General features: G+C 32.9%; 1 protein-coding gene across 4 annotated transcripts in view; it reads right to left on the bottom strand.

Annotated features, from left to right (window-relative positions):
* Sema3e (semaphorin 3E) overlaps positions 1-20,152 on the bottom strand; it is a 275,022-nt gene that overhangs the window by 22,349 nt on the left and 232,521 nt on the right. For all 4 annotated transcript variants that reach the window (XM_020155039.2, XM_074064864.1, XM_074064865.1 and 1 more), the window contains exons 7-15: positions 20,000-20,142; positions 18,802-18,916; positions 18,326-18,395; positions 15,267-15,411; positions 12,621-12,843; positions 8,777-8,868; positions 6,655-6,696; positions 5,495-5,661; positions 458-525 (exon numbers count right to left, since the gene is read on the bottom strand). In XM_020155039.2, the coding sequence (XP_020010628.2) occupies positions 458-525; positions 5,495-5,661; positions 6,655-6,696; positions 8,777-8,868; positions 12,621-12,843; positions 15,267-15,411; positions 18,326-18,395; positions 18,802-18,916; positions 20,000-20,142 (1,065 nt within the window). The remainder of the gene's footprint in view (positions 1-457; positions 526-5,494; positions 5,662-6,654; positions 6,697-8,776; positions 8,869-12,620; positions 12,844-15,266; positions 15,412-18,325; positions 18,396-18,801; positions 18,917-19,999; positions 20,143-20,152) is intronic.

The raw sequence follows: 20,152 nt of genomic DNA, 5'->3' as shown, positions 1-20,152 counted from the left end.
TTCTGTTGTGCTTTACTTCTTTATATTTGTCTAAAGCTGAAACCAACCAGCACTGGCTCTAGGGTTGCTCTAGTAAAAGAGGAAAGGGTTCAGTTTCTTCCAAATCTTAGTAAGTGAACTGAAGCTCTATCACACTTGATAAAGCCAGTTTTGAGATGAATAGATAAATTCTGAGAGACACTGTGTCATCAGCCACCTGAAGTATGCTGAAGTTTTGTTTTAAGATTCCCAAGCTTTGAGGTCTAATAGGAAATCTTGATGATGGTATGTGATACCTATTTTGCTGATTCTATAAAAACTACGTGTCAAATCCACAAAATTTAACACATGGAAGAAAACAGATGAATACTGATGGTGACATTGTTCTGGCACAGATGAATCACAAAGAAAATGACTCAATAGAGGAAATGTAGAGTTCATCCTCAGTGTACACTGTAATTGACTTTGTGTGGATTACCAACAAACTGTTGTCCAAAGCATTGCTGAGCTGCATTTCCATGCCGGACATCTTGTCTGCGGAATCGCCTGAAGAAACAAAATGCATTTAAATGTTCAAATTTCAATTCTCCAGATTTTAAAATATAAGCAATCACATTAAATATTCAAGTAACATTCTGCTATTGAAAAGACTGGTGTGTTTTGAAACAAATATAAAATTGAACTTTCATACTTTCCATATTTTCAACATTAAGATCTACATAACACTGTTCTTTAAATGTATACATAATATTGAATTTTGAATCCCCAAACAATAATTCACCAACTTTCTCTTTACATTTTGCTGAAAACTTAGCTCAATGAGAAACTTCTGGTTTAAAGGAATGTTTTGAGTGACAAGGGATGTATGCAGATAAGACAATATTTGAGCACAAAGTGTCATATAACAAAGTTTATAGGAAAAAAGACATTTATTTGAAGCCAAATATTTTGTTCTAGGGTCATAATGATCAATTAGCACAAATATGGTTTCAAATAAAAACAGATAAGTTAATAATATGTTCAGCTTACTCTTTTATTCAAACATAATATTTACAAAGTATATACCTCTATTCAATGTGCTGGTGTGTTATACATATTTACTAGTATGTGTTTCATCTTGTAGGACTCAAGAAATATTAAGTATGCTTATTAGGACTACTCTACTGTATTTTATAGATTGCTTAGACATACAAACTTTAAAAAATATAATTGTCTATATCCATGGAAAAGATTTCCAGAATATATATCAAGTTTTACATTTTTAAACAACTTTCTAAGGAATTATCCAATAGAAATTATCATGATTTGTACTGGAATTCTAGAGTCAATATCTGCGGTGTCCTTAATTCAAATTAGAGATAAAAAGAGAAGTATTACATAAATGTGGAAAATACCACTTTCTTCTCTAAGTCATGGCATTTTTTTCAAGACTAAGGGAATGGATGGAATTGGAGAACATCATTCTGAGTGAGGTTAGCCTGGCCCAAAAGACCAAAAATCATATGTTCTTCCTCATATGTGGACATTAGATCAAGGGCAAACACAACAAGGGGATTGGACTATGAGCACATGATAAAAGCGAGAGCACACAAGGAAGGGGTGAGGATAGGCAAGACACCTAAAAACTAGCTAGCATTTGTTGCCCTTAATGCAGAGAAACTAAAGCAGATACCTTAAAGCAACTGAGGCCAATAGGAAACGGGGAACAGGTACTAGAGAAAAGGTTAGATCAAAAAGAATTAACCTAGAAGGTAACACCCACGCACAGGAAATCAATGTGAGTCAATGCCCTGTATAGCTATCCTTATCTCAACCAGCAAAAACCCTTGTTCCTTCCTATTATTGCTTATACTCTCTCTACAACAAAATTAGAAATAAGGGCAAAATAGTTTCTGCTGGGTATTGGGGGGGGGAGAGGGAGGGGGCGAAGTGGGTGGTAAGGGAGGGGGTGGGGGCAGGGGGGGAGAAATGAACCAAGCCTTGTATGCACATATGAATAATAAAAGAAAAATGAAAAAAAAAAAAGACTAAGGGAAAATAGAAAGCAAAGCCTATGTGTACCCTGGAGAGTGACAGTGAAGTTAAGTAAGTGACAATGAGATACTTTAACTACATGCAATGATTTTTTTAAAAAGTGAGATTCAAATCCCAGTGCCACTACTAACATCTCTATGACTTTGTGCACAGCTCTTTTCTTTCCTGGTTCTTTGTATCCTTGTTTTTAAATGGAGCTGGTTACTAAAACTTAAAATCTATTAGAGTCACAATGATTTTTGTTTTGCTTTTGTTATTCCAGGGTTTCCTCATTGCCTGGAAATAATAATGATGATGATGATGATGATGATAGCAATAATAATACTTCAAGAGTTGAAATGCTTTCTCACACAGGAATTTTGACCCTTTAAAACAATTTAATATATCTCAAAAGATAGGGCAGATGAATCTTCTAAATGTTAGGATTATTAACCATATTCAAAAGAATACTTTTTTTTTGTTGTTTTAAATAGATTAAAGATTAGAAAACCTTATCTAAACACCCAGGATAATGCAAAGTTAAAGTTAATATTGTCACATCAATCCTTCTGTTAAGCTAGATTGAACATAGAACTTGTAAAGCAAAGTAACAAGCAAAACTAGAAAGTTTTCTGTTTTTATATTATTTTATACTAGCATATATATATTATTATACAAGTGATAGCAAATCTAGCTATTGTTCATTCCTCCCTTGGTTGAGTGTGGCTTTAGCATTGAGAATCTAAAGTCTATTGAACAATGATGATTAATGGAGCAGAGAAAATGAAATGGTTTCCACTTTACAGAGATGGTGTTTTATCGAATAAAGAAAACAGCAATCATGTAGTTCTATGTAAGTTACTTGAGTAGTAAGTGAAAAGTACAAAAAGTTTGTTTAAAATAATTGGAAGCATGCATTAAAATGGACACGAATGTCCTCAAGCAAAGTTTCAGCTCATATTATACCAATTCCACATGATTGTGCTTCAATTCAGCATTAAAAATAGCATGTCTTTGAATGAGAAGTTTGAGACTGTTAGAGCAAAGTTTCCTTTCATTCTGAAAATTGCATATTTTTCTTGTATCTCCAGCCTCTTAGAAACCTTTAAAGAGAACACTGGAAATAGACAAAGGGAGGGCAAGGAAGAGAAAAAGACCCAGCTTTATAAATTATAGTGTACTTTGGAAGGCCATATTAAACAAGTGGTTTGGATTGTGAATTAATATTTTTCCCCTGTTGACTCATTTTCACTCTGTGAGCAGAAAAGTATTTATTTTAATGACCATTTTTCAATTTCTGCTTCTATTCCGGTCTGAAGCAAAAATGATCTGCTATAAAAGCAAACTATTCTCTCTTCATGTCCTGGAACTTGTCCAAAACGTTCTCAGGGGTGGTAATGGTTCAAAAGAATTTGACACCACTGAAGGATCTCCATTCCATGCCACTGAACTGAACTAATTCACTTATGAGTGTGGCTTCTGACTCCAGCTTTTCATTCCTTCCTGTCTACCATTTTGCCCATTTATTTAACTTTTCTAAGTAACTCCTTTTCCCTATTCCTTTTAAGACATTACCAATTAAGACTGCTGTTTGCTGATGGCTGTTTTTGCTCAGTTAAAATTCATCATCACTGCCATATGCCTAATATAAAACCTTGCTTTTCATAAGCATTAGTGCAAGGCTTGTAAAACTTTTTATTGTTGGTAATAATAATAAAATAATTAGCTTTATTATTTTTGCAAAAATTACCTTTCCTAAGGTTATGAAAGAAAATAATAATTGGCTTGTATTTCAAATACTGGAAGAAAAGATTTTGAATGTGTTCACCATGAAGAAATTCTAAATGCTTGACCATTGTGTTTAATCATTACGATTTAATCATAACATAATATACTCATGATGTCAGTAACATCACATGATACTGCATCAATATATTTTCATGTCAGTTAATAATAAATTTTAAAAACTCACTAATTTTAAGTCTCTAAAAAATTAACTATTCACCCATGAATCCTGCTACTTTACTCCTGAGTCATGGAACTGCAGGGTTTTCCCTGAGCATTCTATGCCTTTGCACAAACAATCCTCTTTACTGGAATCTTCGTATGTCTCTACTTCCAGGATTGTGCTCAATAAGTGCTCAAAAAATTCATTAATTTTGAGAACTGAATAAAGTATTGTGTGCATTGCACTTGGTGCTCAATAGTAAGTCACTACCACATGCAGTTCCACTCTCCGCCCTCAGTTCTGATTTTCTGCAGACAACAGTCAGTGAGTGTTTCTTCATACTTCTTGTTCATAGTACAGTAATTGGATTATTAGGTGAATAAGTCACTAATCAACTTTTTCAAATAATATTATGGCTACATTCTTCAAGAATCATTTTAAATATCAGCAAGTATTAATTAACTTGCTGCATTCTTTAACACTATTGGTCAATTATTTAGCTCACAAATGTCCTCTTTTCACATTAGCTTATTATAACCTTTCTTTAAATATTCATTCAAATGTTAATTTAGGTCAAATTAACAAGAGTTTCTGAATTAAGAGTCTCCTATGAGTGTGAACCAAGAACAAATCATTACACTAAATTGGGTTCAATTATATTCTTTAAAAAGTTTAAGAAAAATAACTCAAATTTAAGTAGTTTGATTACTTGAAATTAGTACGGACTAATTTTCAGTAGAAAAAACTTTGTACAGTTTCATATATTTTGCTTTATTTTGTCTTTGGTCACTCTTCCATAAGGAAAAAAACCCTCTTAATTCTATGACAAATAAAAAAAATTTTCCATATTTATTTTCCCAAAGTATGCTCAGCTTTCTATGACTTGAGTAGAGACTTATTCTTCAAAGTTCTTTGTGAACTCCAAGTTCTCCTGTTTAAAGAATCCTTGTTTTACCTTCTCTAACAAATGGCAGTGACCTACAGAGTTGTAGAAAATAGAGTTTAGAGCTCTGTAAGTACCTTTCATTTGTGTTGAATTAAATCACACATTTCATTAATTATACAGGTCATGTATTTGCCTAGGAGTTAAAATATTCACTTTCAAAATGAAATAAATGAAGACCAGCTGGTAGAGAAGACAAGGGAAATTGCAGGATGTATTTTAGAATTTATTTATTTATTTTCTTTTTAAGTCTTCAAATCCTTCAAGTGTGGTGGCCTGCCATTTCCACATTTTAAGTTTATCTAAACTTGTTTCATATCTTGCAACAAAAATCTCAGAAAATGGAAGAGGATGTGAACCCAGATGAAAAAATGAAACCCCAAAATTATGATTAGCTCCAGTCTATGAACACAATAATCGATTAAAGTTACCTTCAGGAAAATTTCAAGTTTTCAAAGCTTATATTAGGATTAAAATATAATAACTATGATTAGTTATTTAAATAAAATTAGTGTGGTCATTTTTATTGAATGAGTACAAAAAGAAAAAGAAAAAAGAGCACCAGAGATTTCCTGAACTGTGAAAATATTCTATCAAGTAGTATGATTCACCTTTTTGCATGTGTGCCTGTGGGAAAGTACCGGGAACACGATATGCCATCCCAGGCACAGTAAGGGTCTCGAGCCAGGCAGCAGTCAGCACAAGCACTTCCATACATGTCACAGTGGTGGAACCTGACTTGAGCCACAGCAGAAGCAGATCCAATATACAGCTGTTGCTATGGAAAACAGAGAAAGCCAGTAGCAGAAATGAAAATCATAACTTTCATTGAGCAATTTCCCTGGACTTCCACATTTATACACAATGACCTCTATAAATATTCATTTAAATCATACGAGTTGCCCAGGTTACATTATGATCACTGATATATTTCTCCAAAATTTGAAGTACTTTTAAAGACGTAAATGCAGGAGTAGTAAAACTGCTAACCTGAGCTTGACAAGAAATAAAAGCTATCTACTCTTTTATTCACTATCAAAGCAGAAAAACTCTTACATTACCGAACACTAGATCTTCCTTTAAAAATCTATAGTAACATCCAGTAAGAGATTGGATAAGTGCTCTTTTAAATATTGATATAAATATTTAGAAGCATGACATACACATATTTACATACACACACATATAATGACATAGGACACACTGTAAAATGCACTAGACCAGAACAACAAGTAGCAGGACATTTAATATCATGTGTTCCCATCTTCTAAACATGAAAGGTTTTTGATAAATAAATCTGAGGTGATATAAGCAACAATTGTTCCTGGACAGATTCCAGTGAAGTGGAAGAAAGATGTGTTTCACTGCATACTATTTGACTTATTATTATTACCATTATTTTTCAAAATCAATAGCACAAAGTAACTGGGAAGTGATGTCTTATGATTCTAGAATTAAACCTAGTCTCATCTTCCTTTCTATAAAATAGGGAATGAAAACATCCATAAAATAGAAATGGCTATATACTTTTGTCAAGACTATCCAATGGGCATAAAATTTCAGTTAAGTAAGATTTGTAAGCTCTATGGATCTGCTGTATAACATTGCACTTAGAGTCAAAAATAGTTTAATGTATACTTTAAAAATTCATTAAGATGATAGATCTCTTACCATAATAAAAGACAACTGTACATTTTCATATACAGGATCATGTACTAATATTCTTGCATCCCTTACCTTGACTAACATATAGAACACAAACACAACTTACTCTTTTTGAAGAAATCTCCATTGAAATGATAGGAACTGGATCCTGAAATTAAATTAAAAGTTTAATTTAAAGGAAAGGAAGTATAGGACTATTACCTTAATAAGTCTGTAAATTACCTGAAATCAAATTAGATGTATTTGGGGGTCTATCCTTGGCAGCGTATAGCTTTTGTTTTTGCAAATCAATATGTACATCCAATTAAAATAAAATAAAGCTTTAAATTTTTTCCTAATGGAGTGGAACAGATATAGAGATGAAAACAAGTAGCAAATAATCTAACTAGCTTACTGTTTGTTTCTGGAATATAATTATCTATTTCCATGTGAATATCACTTATGCTTAGAAACTCCTGTATCCTTAAAGGAAATAATAAATTCAGAGGTTTTTTTTCTTATAAAATACTTGAATCATTAGAAGTAACCTAGTTATGTCTTCATAAACCATACGATCTATTAATTATTTTAAACCAAGTAGGTTTTGTTTAAAACACTTTTTTTGTCATAATTACTGTGAGTCACTAAGAATTCAGGATTCATTGAACAAGATGAAGAACTTCATTTTCTTACAATTACACCAGAGGAATGATAATACACAGTACAGCTTTGAGAGTCTTTGTGCTATTTCAGCAATGTTATGATTAGAGCATTTTTAAGGAGCACAACAAACTCCAATTAGTCCTGCAAGTGGAAAAACATTAGGCAGATGGAGTTCACTCTGGGGATAACCACTTTTTGAAGAGTTGTTTTCCAGAACAGACTATTTGATCTTCTCTATCATTCATTTTTGAAGAAACTATTTTAAATTACAAAACCCTTCACGCATTTACACATCATTCCTTTATTCATTCAGGCCATGATGTTTCTTAAGAGTTTATATGAAAAGATACTGTGATGGATGCTATTATACAAGAGCCATGGTTCCTAACATGAAGTGAAATCATACACAAAGTCTAGGAGCGTGGTTATCTAAGCATGTAGCTTTGTGGAATCTAGTCTCCAGGATCACAAAGGCAAAATGTATTGCTTTTCATTAATAAAATCTTTTCACATACATCCATTAGACATAGGTATGACCAATCCTTATTATCTAGATATTCTGTATTTGCAACTTTTGCCTGCTAAAATTAATTTGCTTTCTTAATATCATCACTTGCTGTGTTTTTCATTTGCCAATAAGCTCATGCACAGTTGCAAAAAAAAAAAAAGATTTGCAGAGTATACAGATACTCAGGTGAATGCAAACAATGCTCTGTGTTCTTGTTTCATCAGTTCTCATGTAAATAGTGCCCTTTTCATGGACTATTTAGTATCATGTTTTTCATACTGCTATACTTTTTGTTAGTGCTTTTCTGTTTAAAATGGCTTCCAAGCATAGAGAAGCAGTGATGTTTCATATTTCTAACCACAGAATGGCTGCACTGCATCCTAGGATAGAAAAGGTGTTTAGTTATCATGAAAGCCGCATTCAGGCATAAATTAGAGTGCTACTGACTGTGAGCTCAATACTAATTAATTTATGTTTCTTCAAAAAGAAACATAAAACAAGGTTTTATTGATCAGATGAAAATGTTGTGATCAGAAATCTTCAGGATCCTCCCTGTCAGGAGCAAGAGTCTGTATTTATGTGACCCTAAAGACCACAACTGCTGTGAATAATCAGGTCTTAAAGTATATATTTATAGACTATTATATAGACATACATAGATATATGTTAACATTACTGTTTTATCCTATAAGCTTTCCATTATCATTTTCTACTCATTCTGTTTTAGTAATTAAAAATGGTATGTATGTCCACAAAATGAAAACATATTGCTTTTTTTGTCTGTATTGGTAATACATTTGTATAAGATATGACCAACTTTGCAATAATGTTTCTAGAATTCACATGTAGCATAAGAGTTATTCCTTTGTAGTATTTTCACACTAAATAAGCATTGGTCTCTTCTTTTGAAAAGTCTATGGCAATCAAAAGAGGCATTAGGAAGTTAAGTTATTCTTCACTTCAATTTTCTCTCAATTGAAAATACATGTTAGAGGAAAATAAAGTGAAATTGACACAATATTTTTCTTATTTACTTCTCAGTTTTAGAGGACTTTAATGCCCATAAATTTAATAATACCTTGAATATCTGAAGTTCTTCTAGAATTACTTCTTCCATTGATTCTGTTTCTTGGTTGTAAATTGTGATTACTTTCAACACAATTCCAGTATCTGTAAGAAACCAGAAGAAATAAATTAAAAGCTAAGTCACAATCTTGATTTCAAGTAATTAAAAACAGATAGGGACTATGAATTTAAATAAGATTTGAAATCTAGATGTGTAAAACATTTTATCACTGACAGTTAAAGCTCATATGACTACCAGGCAGGTGAAGTAGCTCAAGTGGTAGGCAGAGTGCCTACCAAGTAAACTCAAGACCCTGAGTTCAAACCCCAGTACTCCAAAAAAAAATTTAAATAAAGTGCAAGTTTAAAATCACATAACTACTTCTATATCCGTATTTTCATTTAACAAAAAAAGTAAGATTTGTATGCCTGACCAAAAATTTAAATAAAATAGGATGTATTTCCAAATACCTGGTGAATAAACAAATCAAATTATAGTCAAATGTCTTTTGGAATTATGAATTATGAGAGATGATGTATTGATTTTAGCTTCTTCTGTGAGGCATGATACAAGAAAAAATTTTACCAAAGCTTCTTTCATGGTAAGAAACTACACTTGTAATCTTGAGCAACATTCCAAGCAACACATGACAGAAATCATACAGACATTGTTTGTTTTTGCTCTGCTAGGGATTGAACCCAGGGCCTTCCATGTGTTAGGCAAACCCTCCACTGACCTACATCCCCAGCCCTGTACACACTTTTAACAAGACAAATTCATGCTACTAAGGGAAGAGTAGCAGTCTTCCAGTAACAGCCATGTAGCTCCTATAATTATGCATTATTTTATAAATTTACATTTAAAATTTCCATCTTATTTTTATCATGCACAATATCCTCAGCTTGTTCCTTACAATGAAAATTTTATACAACTTTAATTTACCTACAGAAATAATTTGATTTAGTATTAGAAATAATCATTCAGAAAAAAGCACTTTGAAAGTATTGATTCAAGAGTTTCTATGGTGTTTCAGCAGTTTACTGAAAAATTATCAAATCTTGTGTTGGATTAAAATTAAACCAATAATTACTTGTATTTTTGACTAACTAAAAAGAACAACAATTATCATCATTTTGAAAGCTAAGCATATATTAAATAGTGCACAATTATGTCAGGTAAAATGCAAAGATATAAGCTAAATCATTAATTTGCAAGGTGTGATTTTGCAATAATGACTGTGTGTTGTTGTATGATAGCCGATGTCTGATAAATATTAGGAAAAATAACTATCATTTATGGAGTCTTTCAATGAAATCATCAGCATCAGTGATTCAAGATGATGACAGCTTTGTCTTGGGACATCTGATTGGACAGTATTTCTGCAATTTTCTCAAATGGCTTAGGCCAATCTGACAAGGAAATATTTCTAGGACTGTTATACATGTCTTCTGGTTCCCAGGCATTTAAAAATAAGATATTTTCATTAATTTTATCAAATTTGAGTCTTGTTTAGGGAACCTTTTTTAGACCTGTCAGAAGTCACTATAAGTAAATTCATAAATTTTAAGTTGCTACAGAAGTCGAACGCTTTGATAATCTTGAACTCTCAGTACAGAGCACATTATTAACATTGACCTCCTAAATATGATAAAATATAGCTTTACTGGAGATTAATTCCTAGAAATAAGAGGAATCTTTCCTTGCTTAGATGTTTTTTAAGTATTATTGGTACATCCTGATTCCTGATTTGGGAATATGACAGCATCCTTTCAGAAGCATGTCTATGTCTGAAGCTGCATAGGGAAGAATGCCTATTCTTATAAACAATCGTCTGCTATATCAATTACTATGTGATTATTTTAATCACAAGGAAACTCCCTGTGAAGCCACCTTTATCTCAAGCAAGCAAAAATGTCAAGTTTTTCTTTTTTACTTTTTTATCTATAAAATCAGAGAACAGGAGTGGAGGGTTGGTACAAGTAGGAGGAGGAGGGGGAGGGGAAAGGGTATAGGAGGGTGAATATGGTGCAAATACTGTGTATGTAAATGCAAAAATGATACCTGTTGAAACTATTTCAGGAATGGTGGGAGTGGGGATAAAGGAGAGCATTGGAAAGGGTGAATTCAAGTATGGCGTATTTGATACGCTGTAAAAACTTCTGTAAATGCCACAGTGTACCCCCCACGTAGCACAATAGTAAAAAAAAAAAAGTGCTAAAAAAAAGAGAAATGATTATACTCTAGTATTATAGATGTAGGACAGTATGTATCAAACCTCTGTGAATGTAAAGTATCTTGCACCTGCTTTATGATACGTAGTAGTGACTGTGCTTTATCAGAGCTGTTTTTAATGATGTTACTCTAGAATGTTTTCTTTCTAAATGATGATTGAGAAGCTAATAAAAAAAATGGTGCCAGGTACCACAATAGTAACAGAAAATTGCTGTTTTCTGGGGTTTTGTTTTTTTTACTTTTTCACTTTTGTTGTTGTTGTTTTGTTTTGGTTTGGTTTTTTTGTTGTTTTAATGGAGTATGCTAGATGTCTCTATAATTTTGTTCAGATGACTGCAGAACCTGGAAAAGCTGTTGCTGCTATTGATGCATAACATACTGCTATTATTGGTCTTTTTATATAAATATAAATATATATATATATATATATACATATATATATAATTTGAATTTTTGGAAACTTTAGCTGTGCTGTCAACTTTGGAAAAAAGTATCCCGGTTTACTGTGTTGAGTTGGCATTGTACAGAAATTAATAGCCATATTGGTCTAGAAACGTTAAACTTAATTTTTTTTTCCATTTGTACAGGGGTAACGCACTGTATTAAATATGTAAGGGCTTATCTACGTGGGTTTGATTACAGAAACTAATAAAGTATTCTCTAAATTAAAAAAAAAATGTTTAGGATTTTGAAGTACTTCACAGAATTTGCTCCATATTACTCTGTATGTTGAAAGATTCTAAGTTCTCTTCCACAAGTTAGAGCAAATGTATGACATTAATAGCTATTATGAATTCATTTGAAAATTTCACTTTCAGCATATTCATTACTCTTTGTTTTGTTAGCACAGAATATTATTAAAAATAATAATAGGAATTTTGCCTATCTGGTAAAGTGATTATTCTGAGAAAGGCTGATAAGTATTGCTGTTTTTATAGATCTGTGTGAAGTTACTGCCTCAACTTGTCTGTCATGAGGCCTTACAGAGCAACACAGGCAGTAATAGGGCTGGAGGACTGACAGCAGAACATCATTCTATGGTACTCTGCTTCCTTTTTAATGAACTGAAGTTGGAACCAATATTGCTTCGTGAGCATGATTATAATTTTTTTGAGAAAGGGTCTAGCTGTGTGACCTAGTACTGTGTGTAACTAACTATGCAGCCCAGGATGGCCTTGAAATGATGATCCTTTGTCTCAGCATGTCAAGTGTTGGTGTTACAGGTGTGTGCTATGCTACAACACCCAGCTCAATTATTCATTTCTTCACCTATTTAATTTTTTTGAAATGTATTTAGTATTGACAACATATCAGGAATTATATGCTATGACCACCGCAAATCCTCTCTTTGTGTCAATATTTATCATATGTGAAACAAAAGTCACCACACAATTTGTTGTCCAAATCATGACACCTTTGACAATGAAAGTGGCAATAACTATTTCCAGATAATGGGTGCAGTCATATGAGAACTCTGTTTCAATGTTTCTTATTTTAGATTAGCAATCTGCAAATGGACTAAACACTTAGCAGGAGATTTGCTGACAGGTGCTTTTCAAAACTCTAGGAAAGTTATGATCTTAAGTGTCAAGTGAAATGTCTCAATGCTTTCTTATTTCTTTACCTGTCCCAATAAATAAAACATCATATTGGCCATCCTCAGCTTCCACTCGATCCACTGCTATCTGCTTCAGGTTATACTTTCCATCTGTTTTTACCAGTATTGGTCTTTTATGGGCAGGTTTTATGGGCTGGTACATCAGTGGATGGCTTCTTGCAAATCTGATGGCATCATCAGGGTAGTCTTTGGTGGTCCCATATCTCCCTCCATTCACTTTGCTGGCACACTGAAAAAGAATGAAGTAGGTCATTCTTTTGCTTTAAACTTCAAGCAAATTCATAACCAATTACAAGAAGAATTAGAAAAAATGATAGAAACTCAAATAATAAACTATGCATTTAGAAGTGTTTAGTACCTTTAAGTCTTCTGTTACAGAAATTGGCTCTCTATTGAAAAGTGTAAAGAGAGGCTAAATTACTTTAAACATGCATCACTAAAAATATACAGTGAGTAGTTAAATTTTGGAAAAGGCAGTATTTTAATGCCAGGATGGTTTAGAGATAGCAAAAGTGCATAATGATGTGTTTAATTATTTTCTCAAATTTGTCTCCACATTGTGAATTAAAGTTTGAAAGTAAAGAAGGTATCATTCAGTAAAACAAAAAGTTTCTTTGTTGTGGTAAATCAAAACTGCACAAAATAGCTCTTCCATCATTCAGTCTATTATAACAACACTGGATTGGTCTCACTTGACTGGCTATAGAATGTTAGTGCTGTAACACAGAAACAGGAATGGAAGGAGGGGAGATAAAAGAGAATGATGGAGGGGGTGAATTCAACTATAATGCATTGTAAGAAATTTTATAAGTGCTTCAATGTACCCCTAGCACAACAATAATAAAAAAAGGGCAATAAAAAAATAAATCTGTTCAATTTTCATCTGCAGTAAATATAGAAAGAAAAAACGTTTTTTGTATTGGCTGACTATAATCTCTATAAATTTGTATTATTTTTGTTTATATTAGACACAATTGCTTGAGAAAACCGGAAATACTTTCTATAACATGTCTCAATTCTTGAATCATTGATTCTAAAATTAACTGCTCAACAGCACCTTGATTACTTCTTCAACTGTGTTGACTCAAGCTCGTGCATAAGTGTTCTTTCAGTTCACATATTTTCCTCCATGACCAGCAACAATTGCAATGATTATCTTGATAAAAGTTTTCCATTTTTAGTATAAGTACAGTAGTTTAGTAATCATATTCTGCAAAGAGGGCATTTATAACGGCTTGTTTTAAAAAATTGGAACGTACTTCTTAATTTGGCATGAATTTTTCACTTCAATGTATTTTCATGATATATAATTGGAAACACTTTGGACTTGCTTGGAAGCAATTCAGTACCCAATCACTTCCTCCAGTCTCCTTCAAGACCATGTGGCTTCAAGAAGCATTCCAGCAAAACCGCAGGTGTGGGTTTTCTCCATTTAAATTGTAATTTCAGTCAATATAGTGAAATAAAATATACTTCATGTCTTACTGGAAGTAACAATCTTAAGACAGCATGGAAGAGTGATTGTAAGGATAAAGCCTTACACTTGTCAATAACGAGGTAGGGTTTGTTTTCACTTTGGGTTTTGGCTGTGCAAAAATATTTTCTAGATGACTTGCGAATAATTGTGGAATCAGGGTAATGGTGGGGCTTCACCAGCTGCTTGTAAAGCTGTGATGATAACTTGCATGACAAGCTGAGTGTCTGCTCATCGTGACCCACATGGCACATACAGTGCTGCAGCATTTCTCCAACATAGTGGGTTCATATCAGGATCCTGGATATAAAATCATCACCACCATCATCACCATCACCAGCATCACTTAGACATGTGTTCAATCAAAAGCATAAAAATTTGATTTGCTACAGAGAATTTTAGTAGCAACAGTTCAGAGGCAAGTGGTAGACTTTTCTGTATTCTAAAGTGACAAGTTAGGAGAGGGAGCTTAGAGGCTGACCCAACTATTAGAATATTAAATCTGGATAGCATGTTTCTGGTAATACCTAGATTTGAACTCTGGGCTGTGCTTGATAGGCAGAACTGTATCACTTGAACCACCCTTCAGCTTTAGTTATTTTTCAGATAGGATCTCACACTTTGCCCAGAACCCAACCCCGGCCATGATCTTCCCAACTATACCTACTGCTCTAGCTTTTTCATTGACATAGAATCTTGCTAACCTTTAAAAAAAAAATGCCCAGGCTGGCCTCAAACTGCAATTATCCTATCTCTGCCTCCTATGCAGCTGGAATTATACGTATGAGCTACTGCTCCTACTTCATTTGGGAACTAGATGTGATATTAGTTCTTATCAAGAATCTGGAAGGAAAATATAATGCTCAATTTTGGGAGTTTCTCTGTTCACCAATGTCCATAAAAGTAACATTTCAATTGGAGTTATTTAGCCAAAATATCAATGGTGGTATGTACTTTACAATGCTGCTAAAATGTCCATTGTAGATTATTTTCTTTTTATTGTGATAATAAGCATACAACTTGATAGGAGATAGTCTTTTCCATCCAAGCATACTTTTAGATATAAAACTCCTTAGTTGTTTAATTGAAAATATGGTAATACCTATGAAACTCTAGCCAAAATATTAATAAAAGAGACTTTAAATAGTAAGAATGCTTTGTTAAATGAATACACTTACAGAACCAGGCCTTGGATAAGGGACTTTTCCTTCATAGAGTGACCAGTGGTATTCAGGTCCTTCTTTATGTGCATATGGTCCATTAAAAGCTGCTCGGATGCTAGACAGATGATAGACACATATAGCATGCCCTCTAAATATGTTACTGAAAAATAAAAAAAGATGATTATTATCCTGTAACTAATAGCTCATCTGCTCAAATATATGTAGATTAGAAATAAATCTTTTGGGTAAAAATCTTATAATTCCTTTAAGCATACATTATTCCAGAAACATTAAAAATTTAACATTTTAAACACTGAAATTCTGAGACTTTTCATTTCTTTAATTCCCTTTTCTTGTCCTCAGAAATGATATTGTTAGCATGACGAACTTAGTTGTGCTAAGTCACTTTATTATTGTTTCATCCTAAGCTGTGTTTATAGTGCTCTTCCAATTCAGCAGTACTTCTGTGCTTTAGTTTATTATTCCCGTAAGGTCTCTTGCTCTTTCCTTGGAGCTAGCTTGTGACTGCAATCCTGCTACCTCTGCTTCCTGTCTAGCTGGAATTATAGACATGTACCACTATCTTTTCAAAAATATATTTTATCAAAGAACTTGTATTGATGTTTAAAAAGATTTATTATCAAACTTAGTCATTTAAGGCAATGTCTACAAAGAAGTTCCATCTTCAAAGTAGACAGTGTTCTACTAATCACCATTCTGTTAAAATTGCTACAAGTTCTATTTAAAATTTATTAGACTTTTCAGTATATATGATACGAAAACAATGTAAACTCCCAGTGAAATTTACGACTTTGTTCCATTTTTTATGATGGTATCTCATAAACATCACAATTATTAAGTTCTTTATTCTAGGTGAATGAAAACTATGCTATAATGGAGTGAAGAGTGGACTGAACATATTAAACTTGAGAAAATGATTTAAATTATACAAAAAAGAATCAGTTTCCTTACCTCCAAAGCTAGCAGCAATTAATGACTTCCCTGATTAAAACAATTTCTACTTTCAGAAGAAAAAAACCCAGTAATTGACTAACTATAGCAAGTTTTATAGTGGAATTTGCAATGAGATTTTAGAAAAGGATGTGGTTAAAATATTTTTAGACATCTGGCCATATTTCTTCATTTGGCATTATCTGAATGAATTATAAGATTTTCCAGTCTCTGTATTATGAGAATCAAAATAAATAGTGTTTGGGAAAGTGCTTTGCAAACATAAAATTCTGTGTAAGTGTAGTATTTCTACACTGTGCAGCAGCTGTAGAACACACTTATGTCACTGTCTGAGGACATCAATTCACACATTTCATAGCACACCTTGAAGCAATTGGAAATGCCTGAGATGCTAGACACTAGAGACAGTCTCTCAACTGAAGTGACAATACACCTTTGATCACCATCCTACAAATATCAATCTTTATGTCAGGTAACAGCTGGGAGTTTTTTTTTCCCTTCTATTTTTATATATATTCAACAGTCAACAATGAAATTATGGAAGAAAATCATGTCTTGTCTTTGATTTCTTAGAAATCCAATATGCTATCATTTAGAAGACTAGCTTATAAACCAATCATACTAATGCATAGGCAGACTATACCGGTTATCCCTTAGCTTGAGTTTATCATATAAAGTCTCTGAGTTATCATGTAATGTATAACTTACTGGCATAAGGGAAAAGAGGCAGTAAAAAAAAATTAAGAAACTTTTCGTGGCCTGTGATCTCTACCGATCTACATTAAGGTATAATTGATAAGAAAAATTATTTTCATGTTACTTTGTTGAAGAAAACGACTCAACACAAGATACTTGTCCAAAGAGTTTTTATTTTTTTAATGTTTTTCAAAGCGAACATTAGAAATCACCTGCTGAAAAACTAAACAAAAGCTGTGTGGAAAGGCTAAGTAAACAGTGTGCAGGGTCATATTATAGTTTATGGCCAAAACAAACCAAATGGAGAACAGTAATATCATCCTATTCCTGTTAAAAGAGTTTATATAGACTATTCTTTATTTCTTACTCCAATCTTTTTATCTCCATTCTGCCTTGTTTGGAACGACATTCACAATTCAACCAAAACAAGTAAATTATTTTTTTCATTCATACATCAATACACATGAAGTATTATCTTACTTACAGCACTCTCTCATAGGTACAGAATACAAAAACATAAGCTCTAAGTTTAAGCCACACATTTAAAGACAGAGAGCAGATCATAAATCTGTGTTCACCATGACTCTATCTAGGAGCAAGAAAAGCAGAATCAGGAGTGAGATGAGTACTTGGTGACTGAGGAACTGAAGGAGAAATGGTTCTTGTACATGGCGATTGACAAGTACTAAAAACGGATATAAATTAGTGTTGGAAGAGAAAGTTAGTTCAAGAAAAAGTGAATAAGTAACATGGTGATGAGAACTGGCAACATAAACACTGGAATCTATCAAGGTATTTTCTACTCAAATGTAGAGAACTCAGGGAAATATCTTTATGGGGAATTATATCATACATAAGTAGTGTTCAGTTCACTGAGCATGTCTCAACAGGAAGGCTTTCTTAATATTTTGGAAACTTGAAAATAAAAACTATGGTTCGTAGTGAAAAAAAAGTTTCCAAAGATGAGTGGTTAACAGTGAACAGACAACTTTGAAAGCTCAGCTTAGAAAATTCCATTTGATAAACAAAAGAGTCCCCCCTAGACTCTGCAGCATGGAGCTTATGTCTTAAAAAGTCTATGAAAAAAATTATTTTGTTGTAGGTTAGAGAAGAAAAGATTAAGACTCTGGCACAGAAGAATGTTTGGTTGCTATAAATAAAAACAACTAAGAATATGGATTGAGATTGTGGCTTTGAAAATGAAGGTACAATTGCAATCATGGAGGAGCAAAGAGAAATTGGTAACTTCTCATGTGTAGAAAACGAAAACAGCAACTGGGTCAGCAGTATTTCCAAGGTACATGCACCATGAAAAGGAAGACCAGTGACACTACGCCATGAAAGGGAAGCCCAGTGAGACAAATTTTGTTTTACATTGGTTTTATTGACTGTATAAATTTCCTCACCTGGTAGTGTTAAATAATCCAAATATTACTGGGTTCTTATGATCTCTGGTATGTAGCAAAAAAACATCCTCTGAAAAATTAAAGACCATTCCATTACTTAGTATTCTTAGCGCTTTATGCATGCAAAGAAAATGTATCATATAAAATAGTTCAGAATTTGTTACATCTTTTGAGACATAAGTTTCCATCTACAGTCAGACAACTAGGACTAAATCATCACAGAGTGAATCATTTTGATATTCTGGGTGGTCTTGCGCTGAACCACATGGAAGGAAACAGAGGCATTGTGACTCTAGGATAATGAGATAGGTCTCCATTTTTCCTACAATTCCTCTTGCTCTACCAAGTGACCAACCAAAAGGAAAAGAACAGAACCTTGTCCTAGGTCAATTACTGCAGGAAACAACTTTTCACGTGTGGCAAAGATAGAGTTATATGGAAACATACACATCAAAAAGTATAATTTAATTCTTTACCTAATTCATCAAAATACGTATCAATTCCATTCATTCCTGGTACTGAACAAACCAGTCTTGCTTTTAGGAACGTGCTCCACTTATTCACCAGTATTCTTTGCCCTCCCACATCATTCTGGGAAAAACAAAACGTAGGCAAATGAGTACCTAAAGAGCTTTTACCAACGACAGATTTAGTATTATTAAATGTACAAATGTTGAGTTATGGTTTTTTAACATTTATGTAGAAAAAGTCAGCATAATACCGAAATAACTCCAGTGATAAAAATGCCTGTGTTCTTCCCGCCCCTTAGACTTGCACATTCAGCCAGGCCAGGTACTTCACTCAGCGCTTTACATATATTTTCTAAAAATTAAACAATATCACTAGAGTAGTATCTCTTAAATGAAAATAGTGGCTTTTATGATGAAGTGACCTTGATTACAGTTTTGTTGATAAAAATAATCTGCTTAGCTCAGGAATGTGAAATAATCTATTTTTTTTCCTTTATAAAAGAAAGCTTGAAACACACAGACACATGCACATACTATATATATATATAGTATATATGCATATACATGCGTGTGTATATATATACACACGCATGTATATACTTCCACAGTATATATGTATATTTATAATGTCCATTCATACAAATGTAAATATATATAAATCTGTCACATTTATTCTTATATATCTTTCTAAATTGCCAGACTAACTTTACATTAGTATTATTAGCATTCTCTCAATGTAAGTTGCTAATTAAATTGATCTGAACGCTCTCAGTCTCTCCAAATACTCAACAAACTATAGATTCTCCCCACCCTGACCCTATGGAGTCAGCCAACCTTATTGTTCAAACACAATTAGTATGTTATTAGTATGTTATTTAGACTTTAAAGAAACAAAATATTTTGGTTAAATTCATTCAAAAATAGAATTTGAGCTTCTATGTTGAAAGACTAGACTTTTTCTCAGTATCACTTTGAAAATGAGGAAAATCATAAAATTTAAGCTTGTTTTAAAATAAAACTTTAACTAGATATGAAGCTCTTATGGATATGAACTATGAAAACTAATTTGGTAAATGACAACTTTAAGATGCGCACAGAACACAAAAAGATAATTTAAGTAGAAGCATATTATAAAATTTACAACAAAGGCCTGGCCCTGAATTGTGAAATAAGCAAGTGTAATGTAGTGAAATGCTGTCCTCACCACACAAAGTCGCCCCACTCTGGTGTATATTGCATGGGCATTGTTTTCTGCTTCCAGGGCCTTCTCCGTAAAAAAGAAATATAGCTTGTTGTCATCTCGATCTTCATTGTCAGGAATCATGTATGAACCTACAAACTTTGGTTCTACAGAAGT

The sequence above is a fragment of the Castor canadensis genome, chromosome 2, assembly GCF_047511655.1.
Source record: "Castor canadensis chromosome 2, mCasCan1.hap1v2, whole genome shotgun sequence".
NCBI lineage: Eukaryota > Metazoa > Chordata > Mammalia > Rodentia > Castoridae > Castor > Castor canadensis.
Note: the sequence above shows the minus strand (reverse complement) of the source record. Positions and strands in the feature narration are given on the sequence as shown.